Source organism: Tenebrio molitor, chromosome 6 (assembly GCF_963966145.1).
Source record: "Tenebrio molitor chromosome 6, icTenMoli1.1, whole genome shotgun sequence".
Taxonomy (NCBI): domain Eukaryota; kingdom Metazoa; phylum Arthropoda; class Insecta; order Coleoptera; family Tenebrionidae; genus Tenebrio; species Tenebrio molitor.
Window position 1 is genome coordinate 12,441,365 of NC_091051.1, and position 15,162 is coordinate 12,456,526.

Below are 15,162 nucleotides of genomic sequence, written 5' to 3' on the forward strand. Positions count from 1 at the left end.
AATATTGGAGCTAGCGGTGCCAGAAACGGTGCTAATAGTGGTCCCAGTGGCCCTAGAAGCGGCCCCCCGATTAAAAGTAATGGTGCAAAAATCAGGGAGAACATAGGTCCTAACAAGCCAAATATCGGTGCCAAGAGAGGTCCTATTAGCAGAAGTAATGGTAATAAGGGAGCTAGTGGTGTTAATAAAGGTCGCAGTACTGATAATATTGGAGCTAGCGGTGCCAGAAATGGTGCTAATAGTGGTCCCAGTGGTCCCGCGCCTAATAAAAGTAAGGGCGCAAGAAGCAAAGGTCCTAATGCGCCAAAAATTGGTGCTAAGAAAGATAACAAAAGGGGACCAAATAGTAAAAGAAGGGGTCCTAAAATTGGTAATAATGGAGCCAGGGGTGCTAACATGGGGCCCAAAACAGGTGCCAATCCGGGTACTAATAAAAGAAGTAGAGGCAATAAAAGGGGACCAATAACTCCTAGGATTGGTGCAAGGAAAGGTCCTAATAATGAAATAAATGGAATTACTGTCTGTAGGAAGGGAAGGATTGGAGCTATCAGAGGACCTAGAACTGGTGCGAGTGGTCCTAGAAGGGGTAGTAGTGCAGGTCCTAAAACTGACAGCAACAGGGGTAAAACGGGTCCTAGAATCGGGGCAAGTAGAGGTAATAACAGTGGAATCGATAACAAAAGAAGGGGTGCTAGTGGCCCTAACATTGGAGCAAGAGGTCCGAGTAAAGGTCCTAGAACCGGTAAGAGTGCTGGACCCAATAGAAGAAGTGCAGGAAGCAAAATGCCTCCCAAAGGACCTGAGATAAGAGAAATTAGTGGTAATAGAATGGGACCCAGTAAAAGAATTGGTGCTAACAGTGGTAGCAGAGGGTTTAATAGTGGAAGCAAAGGAGCTATAAGTGACAAGAACGGCGCCAGTATTGGTTGCAACAGTGGTAGCAATGGTGCTAACAACGGTTGTAAAGGTGAGGGCAAGAACGGTAAAAGAATGGGCAACAGGAGTGGGCCCAGAAGTAAAATTAACGGTCCCAGTAGTATTAGGATAGGCATGAGAACTAAGGGAGCGAGAGGTCCTAAAATTGCTCCAAGCTGGGGCAAAACGTAGGGTAAAAGTAGCAAAGGAAGTGGAGAAGCTTGGAACAACTTTCTTAGCAAACCTCCGACTGGTGCAAAAAGAGCTCTCAGTAAAGTAATTATGGGTGTCAAAATCAAAGAAAGTGATAAGATTATGTTTAGTGAAACAGGGCCAGTAGGTAGCCAAGCAGGTAGTAAGGCGTACAATCCTAATGCAGTTCTGATAAACTGAAGTACATTAGATGAAATATTTGGTAGAAAGGTTTTTAGAATAACTAAAATGATTAAAGATATCGCCAAAGTGGGTAATGATAAATTGTTACCTAACAAATGTTGTACAATTCCATTCTTTACTAGTAGTTTCCATAAAAGTATGAAGCCAAAAGGTCCCAGAGCAGGTAGAAACAGGGTAAGTGGTAACACAAACGGTAAAATCCTCAGTAACTTCGGCAGACCCTCGTAAGGGAGATTAACCGCATTCACCAGTTGCGCCACAATGGGGTCGACGCTAAGTACGAGCCGTTTTAAAACATCTTTTAAAATACTCGTGAACGGTGTTAGGAAAGGTGCAAAGAAGTGTAAGATCGTTATCAAAATTACACCAACAGGTCCGAGAGCAGTCAAAGTTAACAGCAGAAACGGTATCAGCACAGGAGCTGACAAACCTATTAAAACATTTTTCGGTGTTTCGGCAACAGCTTGAATTAAACTTAAACTCTTTATAGGGTCAGGGTCCATAGCTAAAAATATAGACATGAATTTCAACTGTATACAAATTTGGTAGGTACTTACCTATGTCAGAAATATTATACACCAGGGTGATTATTAAAACCAAAACAATCTTTTGGAGACTCATTTTAAGCGTCTCACATTTTATTCAAATACAGACCAATAATTTTGACACTGTCGGACAACAGTTTTTGTCTGGAACCGCGCATGGACTGTGTTATATACGATTTTTGAAATTATTTCCGATAATTTTTATGTTCGGAACGTATTTAAGAAATTTTCTTTCGAGCACGATTGTTCGTAACACATTTTAGTTACGGACTGAAACCTACTGATTGTCAAGCAGCAGGTAGATGATATTTTTTATATTAGACAAAAAATATACTTTTCACAAAACTTAAAATGGCCAAGATCTATAACATAATTCAATATAATTTTCCGCTGTGACATCTTATAGTATTCCCCGTCGAATAAGATTGCAAAGCGTCCATAAACCCAATTGCTCCCTATTGTACTGTCGAAGGGTTTATAGGGGGCATATAATCTTATACCTGTAAAAATTGCCTATTGTTATTATATAGGCAATTTTTACCAGTAACAAATTGTACTATTCCTCGTCGAATAAGATTATAATGCCCCCTATAAACCGTTCGACTATACATTAGGGAACAATAGAAAAGAATTAAGAATAATAATCTTCGAATAGATGATTTTTTTTTAACGAAACCAACTAAACCGAGAAGAAATAGTTATTTATTATACCGTAAGATCATTTTAAATTTAAAATTAGGTTGGCAATACCATTGACATCTTGATTTAGTTTGTCAAAGTGACGCTTCAAAATTCTATATAAAATATGAAACTGGGAGTTAACAGTTGCAACGTTGTTTCGTTGTATATAAGACTCTACTATTAATAAAATGAAACTGTATTTTTGGTTAAAATTAAGAAGAGATTTGAGGTAAATGAAAATAAAAGAGACAAATTTTCAAGTTAAGTTTTTATTAAATAACATGATTTCCTAATTGAATAAACTCTCACAATCCGCTTAAAAATATCCACCGCTTTCCTTTTTGACGATGTGTACATACCTAATCTACTCGAGAAACGTTCTTTACAACATTTCCTGGCAGCAAACTAATCACTTAATCAGTTCCTACACCTAAACGACTTAAAACTTACTTTCTCATCTTTCAAAAACTAGTTCTCCAAAATATTATTCTGAACATGATTTCCTAACTACAGAGTGATCAACAAGAAACCAAATCAAGAGTGCTACCTCATCTTTTGTTTTATCGAAACGTATTTCTATCATGGATCAGCCCCTTTTATTTACTTGCTGTGGACACTCGTTTTGTTGGTTGCCTACCTCTCAAAAATCTATCATTAATTGCCTTTATAAATTTTTTGTAATTCATGAATAATAGATTTAAAAGCAAGTTATAATTAATTATTATTTATTATTGATTAAGGAAAAAACACACAGTTACACAAAATTCCTTCATAAGGCACAATCCTGAGTTACAAAATTTTAAAAATAATTATTTTTCACAATTCTTTGTTTTGTTGTTTTCTGTAAGAAAAGTGTAAAAGTTATTATTCTCTAATTTTTGGGTAATTGAGAACTTACTCGTATCTTTTCTAGCAGTGTTTAAAACATTTAAATTACTCCAAGGTCAAAAAATAAGTTTTCACAAAAACTGCTCAAAATGTTCTCCATTGTGGTCCAGACAGAATCAAACTCGCCTCTCATAATTTCAAAAACCCTTATGAAGCTGTCAATTTGTTTAGGGTAATGTGTGGGTTTTATTTCTTGCAACACACAAAGGGAAACAAATTAATATCCTTCTTAAAAAATTTCTGATAAGTGCCATAACACAATTTAACTTGTTGTCTTAAACGCCTTATGGAAGTTGAGGGATGTTCCTTGATAATTTGTTGAACATTTTGCACCATTTCTAAAATTTGAACTAAGGACTGACCTGACTTCTTCTTAATGATGGGTTATGTTATGCTAAAATTAGGCACTATAATTTTAAGACATTGATAAACTTGTTGATAACCAATACCATCAGGTTCGGACATCTGGCTTAAAATTCTTCAGTGTAAGGGGGTACAAAGTAAGGCCAGTCTTCTTTTTCTTGTTTCACCCTCTTTCGAAAATAATCTAATAAAAATGCCTTCTCTTTAATGGTAAAACCCATTTTACAACTTATTCTGGGATAATTATTGCTTACAACTTCAATAAACGTCTGTAAACTTTGCCGAAATCGAAGATTTGTTTTCTAGGTTAAATCACTTAAATTGTCAACAACAACAACCTTGAATTTTGAAATGTGACATTTCAACGAAGCATCTCCGTACCAGTAGCGTCGCGTTTGGCAATAAAGATGATAATTTACTTACTCTTACAAATGTAAAATGTTGCTCTTGTTAATCTTATAAATTGTTTCCCTTATCTTATAATAATAATAAAATGCACAATTATAATTTCAACGTCTAAAATTCATAAAGTATCATTTTTATTAAGTAGCGTTTGAGACCATAAATTGTCTACGCCCATGTTTTGACCGCTTATGTGCATATGATTTTGCTACGACGTGACCGATAATTTGCAACGCTTGCTCTGATTTGGATTCTTGTTGATCACTCTGTATAGTAGGTAATATCTTACTAGTTATTGTATATCAAGGCCGCGAAATCATTCTTTAACGTACCGACAGAAAAATTCTCACCGAGGCCGCTTGCGGCCGAGGCAGACAATCTCGAGGATGTTAAACGGTTTCGCGACCAAAGTGTACACAACATTTTTTTGTGCAACCTAAATTTAGTAATTATTATAAAATTCGGCTTACACGTCATTATTCATTCATTTTTTTTTAAATTGTAAAAATGTCGGAAGAGAACTGTAGTGAACTGATGTTTCCGTTTCGTGTAGGTACTCCTCCAGAGTTAAAAAATACGTATTATAAAATCTGCGGTTTCTAATTTCATACGCGAAAATTCTAAACACCAACCTTATACATGGAAACTCTGATTTTAAAATGACATTTACTTTAACGGCCGTTGTTAAAAGCAACGGTCACGAGATTGGCTTTCGCGGCTTGTTTTAGGTATGCGAAATGCTCGTACATACGTCAATCAAATTATTTCAGATTCTTTCGACTGTTTTTTCATTCCGGTTAATTATTATTAATAATACCTGAAAATTTTCAATGTTACACAAATCTTAGAGTACTTGATGTTAAAATCTTCTGTTCTTGCATAATTTTTTATTACAATCTATAAATAGATATAGGTAGGTACATGTTATTCTTTACAGATAACTTTATTATTTATATTACAACTACTAGATATTAATTACAACAGCAAATTTAAAACTAATAGTATCTGTTATCATTACCCACGTATTATTAAATAATCAATAATATGTAATATTTAATATGTTCCAAAGTAATTACAACATATTTTAGAAATAATAATGAAACACACTAGTGACAAAATAAAATTTACGTATAAAGAAGTTATTAATCTAAAAATTAATTACAATTCTTAATCCCAATTTAAAGCGAGACAAAAGAGAAGCTTTTATAACTGAATATTAAATGTAGGAGGAACGTGCTAATGAGGTTTTTTCAATAATGAGGTAAGGGGTTTTAGTATTAATGGTAGCAAGGGAGGTAAAATCGGACCCAGTTTTGGTATAATTGGTCCTATTGGCCCTATTATGAGTCCTAGAACAGGTATTATCAGAGGACCTAATACTAAAAGTAGCGGAAGTAAATGTGGAGCTAGAACTGTTGTTAATAAAACGGGTGCCAATAGCAAAATAAGGGGCAATATAGGAGCCAAAGCAGGACCTAAAATAGATTTTAATGGACCCATAGCTAGTAAAGGCCCCAGAATTAGAATTAAGGGAAGTACAGGTAAGAGAGGACCTAACAGTGGACCTAGAAGAGGTCCCAGAGTTGGCAGTATTGGACCTAACAAAGGTGCTATAATTGGTTTGAGTGGCCCTGCAAGAACTAGTAGCGGTCCCACTGTAAGTAGTAGAGGAAGCAGAACAGGGACAAGAATAGGAGCTAACATAGGTAACAGCAGTGGTCCAAATAATAATAGAATCGGTGCAATAAGAGGTAAAACCGGACCCAATAAAGGAGCTATAATTGGTTTGAGAGGTCCTGAAAGAACCAGTAACGGTGCTAAAATTAGCAATAAAGGAAGTAGGACTGGGCCAAGAAGAGGTGCCAATAAAGGTAACAACAAAGGTAGTAGAGGGCCCATGTGAGGTTTGAGTGATTGAAGAAGAGGCCCTACCTGAGGTAATATCATGGGTCCTAATGTTAAAAGCAAAGGTAATAACAAAGGACGAAGAGGGGATAACAGAATTGGTCCTAACAAAGGAAGAATAGGTCCCAAATTGGAGAGAAGTGGTGTCAGCAACGGGCTCAAAATTGGTAATATCAACGGACCTAATACAAGTGGCAAAAGGGGTCCCAGAATGGGAGCCAAAAGAGGCAACAAAATCAAAAAAACGGGTAACACAGGAGCAAGAGGACCTAATATAGGACCTAACACAGGAGCTAGGGGTTCTAGAGCAATCTTTGCAATCGGTAAAAGTATAGGTGTTAAAAGCAACAGTAACAGTGGTCCCACTGGGCCAGCAATAGGAGAAGCAAGTAGTGGTAGCAAGATGGGACCTAATAAAATAATTGGCAATAAAGGTGCTAATAGGGGAAGCAAAGGAATCAGAAGAGGTTTTAAAGCCTCCAGTAAAGGTAGAAATGGTTTTATTAGGGGTTGTAAAAGTGGCAACAGAGGTGCTAACAGTGACTGAATTGGTTTTGGTAAAAGTGGCAAAAGTACAGGAAGTAAAAGTGGGAGCAGTACTGGTAACAACGGTCCTAATAATTTTAAAATGGGCAACAGTAAAGATGGTACATAAAGTTTCGCCAACAAAGGCAAAAGTGGGTTCAACGGTTTCAAAAGCGGTTGCAGAGGAACAAGTAATTTTAACAGTGGTGCCAATATAGGCATCAAAGGTGTTAAAAGAGGTTTTAGACTGGCTGGTAAATACGGTAACAACAAAGGAAGTAAAAGTGGACCTACTATTGGAAGTATTGGTCCCAAAGTTACTAAAACTGGTAATAGTAGTACAGGTATGATGCCTTGAGCAAGTAACGGCAACAGAGGATTCAAAAGTGCCACCAATGGCTGTAAAGGTGCCAGCAGTTTTAATATGGGGGCTAACAGAGGCAACAGAGGGGCTAATAACGGTTTTATAGTTGGCGGTAGATGAGGTAATAGGGCTGGGAGCAACAAAGGACCCAACAGTGGAAGCAGTCCGACGAAAATCCTTAAAAGTACTGGAATTATTAGGGGTAGGAAAAATTGAGCCAATAGAGGCAAAAGCGGAGATAACGGGGCTAATAATGGTGTTAATGGTGATAGAGGTTTTAAAATTGGACTGTATAACAACAGTAAGGGAGCTAACAAGGGGTGTAGAATTTTTGGTAAATGTGGTAACAAAAGAGGAAGCAAAATAGGTCCTAGTACTGGAAGTAGTGGCGCTATTGGCCCCAACACTGGCAATAGTAACAACGGAAGAGCTAGTTGGCCGAGCAGTGGCAATAGTGGATTCAAAGGAGCTAGCAATGGTTGCAGTGGGGCCAGTTTGTCTAACAGTGGTGCTAATCTGGGTAATAACTTGGTAACTATCGGATTTAGGGGAGGTGGTAAATGTGGTAAAAGAGCGGGAAGTAAAATTAGAATAACTAGCGGATTGAGAAACTTCAAAAACGAAAGCAGCGGTGCTAATAATAAAGGTACGAATAGTTGCCCTAGCAGAGGCAACAAAGGAGCTAAAGGAGCCAAGAGTGGTTGCAGCGGTGCAAGTGGTGCCAACAAAGGTGCAAGGATAGGCAGCAAAGGTGCCAACAAAGGTTGTATTGTTTTTGGTAAATGTGGCAACAAAATAGGAAGCAGAAGTGGTCCTAGTACCGGAATTATCGGCCCCAGTAATAGCACCAATGGTAAAATAAGCACGGGCCCTAGGGGACCTAAAAGTAGTATCAGTGCGGGTAGAATCTGTGGCAACAACAACAAAACTGGCAGCAATTTAGTGGGGGCCATGACTTGTCTAATTGTTGTAATTATTGGTGTTATAATTAAAGCTATAATTGGAACTATCGCCAGAGTAATAGGTCCAAGAGGTAGCCATACTGGTACCAAAGCTAATAATCCTAGTATAGACCTAATAAATTGTAATATATCAGGAAGAGGAGGTGGTAATATATTTTTGAGAAAAACTAGGATTATTAGCGATATTACCAAAGTGGGTAATGATAAATTGTTACCTAGTAAATGTTGTACAATTCCATATCGTAATAACAAACGTAACACAATTACAAAACCAATGGGTCCTAACGCTGGTAATATTGCCAGCAGTGGTAGCAGAATTGGTAATATTTTCAACAACTTCGGTAATGCCTCAAGTGGAAGCGCACCCAAATTCACTAACTGACCCACAATTGGATCAATGCTTTGTACAACAACTCTCAGTACTGGTTTTATAATTAAGATTAAAGGTGGGAACAGCGGCAAGACAGTCAAGAAAAGTAGGCCGAGAGGTCCAAGTGCCGTCAAAAGGGTTATCAAAATCGGGATTATCAACGGTAATAGCAACCCACTTTTACCCACTTCTGTGACGACCTTCACTGAACCCACCTCCGCGGGGGTGTCGCTGCCTGAAATAAAATAAAAATAAGGAGTAACAACTTTCAGATTTGCTCTTTACGTACCTTTAGCAAGGATGAAGTTGCATATCAAGAATGCTGTTATTATAACTAGGACTTTCCCCCGACTCATTTTCGATGGTGTTTTTTCAACGTGGTAAATTTACATCCTTACGTTAAGTGGTTGCAGGATTTAATTGTGTGAGAAAAACCGTGTACAGTGTTATATATAACTTGCAGTTTAAATTTTAGATAAAGTTTTACGACTTTAACGTGTTTCGGAAAACGTATTTTGCACGATATTTTGCTTAATTTGTTAATTACAAAGATAACATTTCGCCACAAGATATTTAATCTTTGCTGCATAAAATGCAGCATAATTTATGTTTAGATAACGGGCCTCGCAACTGTTTATTATTCTAGTAAAATGGATTATTTTTTTAAAGCCTGCAAATTCCATCTTCAAAAATAACAAATCAGTAGAAGCTATTATAAACTTAGTTCAGTTCTTTTCAACAAAAATATACATGTAAAAGGGAATATAAGAGGAAAAAAAATGTTTTTAAAAATAATTACATCTAGTTAGGTTGATGATCCTAAGCTTTATATTGTTCGCTCAAAGGACTTGTTGTTACTTTATTTAACTTTCTGAATGTCAGTAATTTTTTCAAAATGGGAAAAATTGAGTGAATTTGGCAACAAACATCATCGATATTTTCACGTGAGTACAACGAAACATTTTCTATAATGGCTTGCAACAAGAAAATATGTCGAAATGCCATAAGAGTAGTTTATTTAATTAATTCTTGTGCAAATTGGGCCTTTTTTTGCACAAGTGGGCCACGAGTGCCAAAAAAGGCCCAATTTACACACGAACGAGTTGAATGTTTTTTTATTCGACGAGCCCCTTAAAGGCTTCAAATCGCTTAAAATCTTTAAAATTAGCTTGACGTTTCGTTTTGACAAGTTGTGACATTTATCAAAATCCGTTCACACAGGAGAAAATTCTCAAATTCTGACAGTGTCGAACAAAAAATGTATTTCTCGCAACAATGACCGAAATTCCAGCGTCATTAGGTAAATATTTGCTATTGCAGTGGTATGAAGTGTCACATTATTTTGGATTTACAAGAAATTGCAAGCATCCAAGTACCGCCGGCTATTCAAAGCATTTCAAATATAATTCGAATAAGCTGCTAATTATGAGAGGGCGTTTCTCGCAAAAATATATCAAAGTATATTGATCGAATTTGGTCTTAAATAGAAATCTCATTTAGAGATTAATATGAAAATTAAATTTATCTTTCCCCCAATAAAAAAGTTTTGTAATAAGAGAGTGGAATATAAATACAATTTTGCACAAATATTAAAAACAATATATCCACAAAAATTTCTTGATGTTGAAGATGATGCTCTATCCAGTTCCTTTTTCCTTTTTTGTTGTATAAAAAGTAACATTTTTTTAGAATGATTGTGACGATATTGTAACCGCTCATCTTTTAAGAAGAAATGTACGAGCAAGACAAGAAAGGGAGGAACGAACAAAATGTTCGATAGTAGAGATCAATTTTTATTATAAATACTCTTTGTTGATCAGAAACCTTAAAACAAAGGATCAAACTTGAATTTTTACCGAATTTGGGACACAATCCGAAATAGAATGATTATTTGTCGAGCCTTATCTATGGACTGCAGCTTAAAATTTATCCGGTGTCATTTTAATGGGGCATCAGTTCTGTCGTATCCTGGATCAATCATAAATTTTTTATCTCTCTATGTTGTATTTTGTTTAAAAATTTAAAAATAAAAGCCAACCCACAATACCATTCTGAAATAATCAACTCAATTTGCATAAAACTCTCAATTTATAATTGTACTTCAAGAAGAATTAATTTCTGTTGCACCAGACACTATTTTAACTTGATAAACGCTCCCTTACATCTCTAGAGTAATTCTTAAAATTATTTGCAGAAATCAGGCTCCTGAAGGTAATAATAATTAATCCTGGAATTAACCCTCAGTGGAGAATCTCAATCTAAAGATAACCCAATTAGAACATAAGTAATATATTTTGTAATGTTAGAAAGTTTGAATATCCTTTGTCAGGAACTTGACATATTGTTCTTGCAGTTGAGAATAAAGCTTGTCAAGTTCCTTTGGTACAGCAATTCAACATTAGCAAGAGACCTGAAAGTTTATTCCGTGACAGTGAATTTTTAATTAAAAATCTCAAAATACTTGGTCGCCTAACATATTTATTCGTATCAGAAAGACATTCCTAAATAATTATTTTAACTAGCAGATTTGTGCAATTTCGATGCGATGGTAATCGCGATAAGTGGTATAATTAATGGTAATAAGGGCAAAAGAAGCGGCCAGATGATTTTAAGGGTCTTTCTGATAACCACAAACATTAAAATAGCTCCGACGCAATGTGGTATCTTGCTTAGTAGAGCTTTGATCGGTTTCAGAAGAGCCGCTCCCGGTCCTGACGGTGCTTCACCACCACCACCACCGTGGGCCCCGCTTACTAAAAGAATTTTAATGAGTAGAAAATCACCACTAACTTAATACTAATAACCACTTATTACACAAACAAAAACAAGGAACAAGAGCTTGTTAAATGCCATTATGAAGGATGTGGCGGGTGTGTCGTTGTTAATGATTGTATTTATACAAAACTTGAACGTGAGTGCAAATATTTTTTCAAATTAACAAAATGACACGTTTGGATTGTTTCCGATACGAGATATAGTCTAATTACCGTGAAATATAGAATTTCGCGTGACTAATCGGACAATTCCGTTGAATGATTTTTCGGTAAATACAACATTTTCATTTTTCGAAGTAGTCATTTGGATAAATTAATTCCATTGTTGCGCGCCTGCTCAACATTGTTGTACTCGAACGAGCTTTTCACCAATATTTGTTTACTACTCATTTGTACACGTTAGAATAAATATGTATCCTCTTTATGGAATTATCGATAACATTACAAAAGCGCGCATTTAATTTCTCTTTAATTACACACTTCGCTAGGCTTTCCATCAATTTTAAAATAACAAATTAATGCAGACGCTACAGACTCATTCGTTGTGACGAGTACTAAAATGAGGCGTCCTAAAATCAACTTCTCAATTAGTGCTTTGTGAGGAAGTGCTTTGTAAAAATTCATTTTTAGTTTAATAATGCGTCTGAGATCAGTCGGGCTCCACTTTCATTATTATCAGTCTCACAAATTCTTCCGACAAAAATTCTGATTTATATGTTTCATTATTCGTGACAGCTGAACAAACTGAACTTGAATCCAGCTATGTAGTTGTATTTTGTAATTAAATCTCGATATTAAGAAAAACGAGAAAAACTTGAAAAAGCGCGAATAACATAATGTGAAGGATTTATTACTTTACAAAGATAAATAAATATTCTGGTGCACAATAAGATAAATTCTTAATCTAAAAAATGTGATTTAAAAAGCACACTCGTTTACTGACTGGATGGAAGGACAAAATATAGTTGACCTGACTTTTTAGCGATTGTTGAAAAAGAGTAGCAAGCAACATAAATATGTAATTACCGGGAAGCCAATAGGAGCTACAAAAATTAATGAGTACAATACCTACAAGTAAGTAAATACGAAATATTGATAGAAACTTATTTATAACGTAAATTTTGGTCGTTTACATTTCTAGTATTTTTCCGTTCGAGCATAAGTATAAACAAAAAATAAGTAGTTTTTTGTACTATTGTTTGTTAATAGTGCTTTAGGACATTACCAAACTTTTCACGTGTTGTTCAAATGAAATGGTATTTGAAAAGTAATGTACATCTTAATAGGGTAGTAGAGTTAATATAGTACAAAGTGGTAAGTTAAGTGGGCTGTACACAAAAACAGAAAAGTAACTTTTATTATTCTATTGAAGAAAGTTTGTCGCTTGTTTTCATACCCTCTTTAAAGATCTAAACAATTTTTTGTGCAACCGTACGCGAAACGAGTACCTAAAGCAGGCCGCGAAATCCAATTTCGCGGCTGTTGCTTTTTACGGCAGCCGTTGAAGTAAACGTCATTTTAATATTTGATACCAATCATTTCCACGTAAGACTGGCGTTTTGATTTTTCGGGTATGAAAACTGACACATCACTACAATTCTATCCCGACATTTTTACGATTATTTACTAAATGAATTGTTTTATTTATGTCATTTCCGTAGCGACATGTTAGCCGACTTTGTATATATTTATTGACAGTGAAGTAAATTTCCTTGTTCGTTTTATAACAATCACAAATTTTCAGTTGCACAAAAAATGTTGTGTACACCTTGATCGCGAAATCCTTTTTAACATTCTCGAGATTGTGCTGCCTCGGCCGCAAGCGGCCTCGGCGCCAATTTTTCTCTCGGTACGTTAAAGAATGATTTCGCGGCCTTGTCAAGTTATGTATTTTTAATTGTGTTGTGGTAAGCCGTAAATATAACAAAAGTTAACCAAATCCATGTCGAAATGTCCCTTTTCTCTTTGACTGACTTAAGAAGAAGTTTTCTATAGGTATAATTTGAGAAGTAAATTTTTTGTCATTTATCGAAGAGCAATTGTGGCAAAAACGGAAGGAAATACAAACCAATAATTAATTTTGTTGTGTCCTTGGATAAACGAGGAATATCAGTGCTGAAGGCTACAATTTTCACCTCGTTATTAAATAACAAATGGCTTAGATACTTCATTATTCGCTAATAGAACAGCAACAGCTTCCCTGAACGCAAACTAAAACTAAAAATAAATAAAAATAAATCGTCTTCATGGTTCACAGATCCGTTTTTATGTCACTTGAGATACATTTCAATCCCTCAAGCATTTAAAAACTACTCTGATATGTATTTTTGCCTCATTGATCTTCCTGTCGGATCGATTTGGCAGTCTCGTTGCTACTGCTGTGATTGTGATGTCAAAACAAACAATAAATGACATCTAGATGACACCAAATCAAAATTATTTTCTTTCAAAAAATTACCCTAGCGACAAATAACATTTTCAACATTTTTTATTCTAGCTGTTGTTAATATTTTCACCAAACGTAAATGTATTAAATGAGACATGAAACTACCGTAATGCCTTTACGAACAAAATGAATACATGCCAATTAAAATAATTAGATGTATGCTAACTAACCGTTGAATGACCACAAATAATGGAGCTAATTGTGGTCGAATCCTTTGTTTTGTATAAATAAGGCCTTCTCTTCAAGGGGATTTAACAGTATTCAGTGAAACAGAAAAAATGCATCATCAGTGAAACGTGGCTGCTAAAACAGACGTAATTATAGTTAATACTAGTGAGTACTTTTACATGAGATGCGAGATAAAGTGCAACAGGCGAGATTCTCTTTTTCGTCAGCTTTATCTTCTTAAAGTAGTTCATCACTGGCTTTACGTTGAAGTTTAGACAAAGTAGCTTAAATTTTAAAAAGCAGATTATGAAACCGAGTTCAAAGCGAGTTCACTTTGAAATTTGAAAGAGTCTTATTAGACGAAAATGACCGTAAGGACGTTTGCGCAACGAAATAGGAATATCGATTGCAAATTTATGCGATGTTAAAATTGAGAAATTCACTTTTATAAAATTGTATTTTTCCGGTAATAAAAAAACTGATGGAATTTTATTACATGGCGAATAACGGCGAAATTAATAATACCGTTTGATTTATTCTTTTATTGCAACTTCCACACCTCGATCCGTCCGAGTTTTATGGAATAACGCCATAAAAATAATAAATTTTGATCAGATAAAACATCACGTATCCAGGCCCAGATTAAAAATTACGATACCTGGGGGCATTCTAAATCGAATTACGATTTAGTTAATCCCCACATCAGTATTCCATTAAAGTTCCGCGTCGAAAAAAGTAAAATATTCATGCGTTAGCTGAAATTATTTTTGTCTTTAATCAAGTTTCGCGAATTCGGGGGCGGTCGGGCCGCCGCCGCCGCTTTACATGTCTAGTTTCTGTGCTCGTCATGTGCCTCGTGTGGAGTTAAACTTCACAGGTTGCGTAGTAAACGCCTGTTCCCATCCGTGCTGTTGGTGAAGTTGGTGCTACAAAGTAGATTAGGGGCAGAGTTTAATGGAGCGGCGCAAACAGACGTAGAGAAAGGAAGTGTGAACTGTTGCTCCTCCAGACTTCGTAATAATACGAACTTCCAAGGCTGCAGGATTACTGTTTGTCGGGGGCACGACCTGCAACGGAAACCCGCCCGAAAAATTACCACCCTTAATTCACCCCAGGAAGCGACGGCTGATTTCGGTTTGACGTGAGCGGCGCCGTCCGATTAATAAGAAGTCGAGTGAAAGTCGATGGGTTGGTGCTGAAATGGGGCAAGGTTGACGTCGCGGCGCTCCCGATAACAATATGCCAGAGGAATCTGAAGCATTTTGCAGTATGTCCCTAATAGCAGCTGCTCTCTTTTTATTATTAAACTTGGCAACCATAAACAGCCAAACCTCCCTCTGGGAAAATTTACGAACCAGATTACCTCTGGACTTCGAAAACCTCACCCTCTATCGATTACGAATCGGCTTCTGGTACCTCTTCACTTATTTACAACAACTCTTGTTATGCTCACTTTCC

The 15,162-nt window shown here is 36.1% G+C and overlaps 2 protein-coding genes and 1 long non-coding RNA gene across 8 annotated transcripts in view; 1 reads left to right on the forward strand and 2 right to left on the reverse strand.

Moving 5' to 3' along the window:
- rsh (radish) overlaps window positions 1–15,162 on the forward strand; it is a 148,596-nt gene that overhangs the window by 102,970 nt on the left and 30,464 nt on the right. The window lies entirely within an intron of this gene.
- LOC138133765 (uncharacterized) lies at window positions 3,246–4,455 on the reverse strand. Its single transcript, XR_011160506.1, has 3 exons — window positions 3,875–4,455; window positions 3,436–3,819; window positions 3,246–3,378 (listed from the first exon to the last, which is right to left on the reverse strand). It is a non-coding gene; the product is annotated as an uncharacterized lncRNA (long non-coding RNA).
- LOC138133923 (helicase SRCAP-like) lies at window positions 5,115–8,756 on the reverse strand. Its single transcript, XM_069051936.1, has 2 exons — window positions 8,606–8,756; window positions 5,115–8,551 (listed from the first exon to the last, which is right to left on the reverse strand). Exons 1-2 carry the CDS (start codon window positions 8,670–8,672, stop codon window positions 5,427–5,429), a joined length of 3,192 nt encoding a protein of 1,063 aa, XP_068908037.1. The 5' UTR covers window positions 8,673–8,756; the 3' UTR covers window positions 5,115–5,426.

Excerpts from the sequence above, each read along its gene's own strand:
- LOC138133923 (XM_069051936.1), bottom strand. The coding sequence starts at position 8,672 with ATGAGTCGGGGGAAAGTCCTAGTTATAATAACAGCATTCTTGATATGC. Across the intron at positions 8,552-8,605 it reads CAACTTCATCCTTGCTAAAG|GCAGCGACACCCCCGCGGAG; the intron begins GTACGTAAAGAG and ends ATTTTATTTCAG.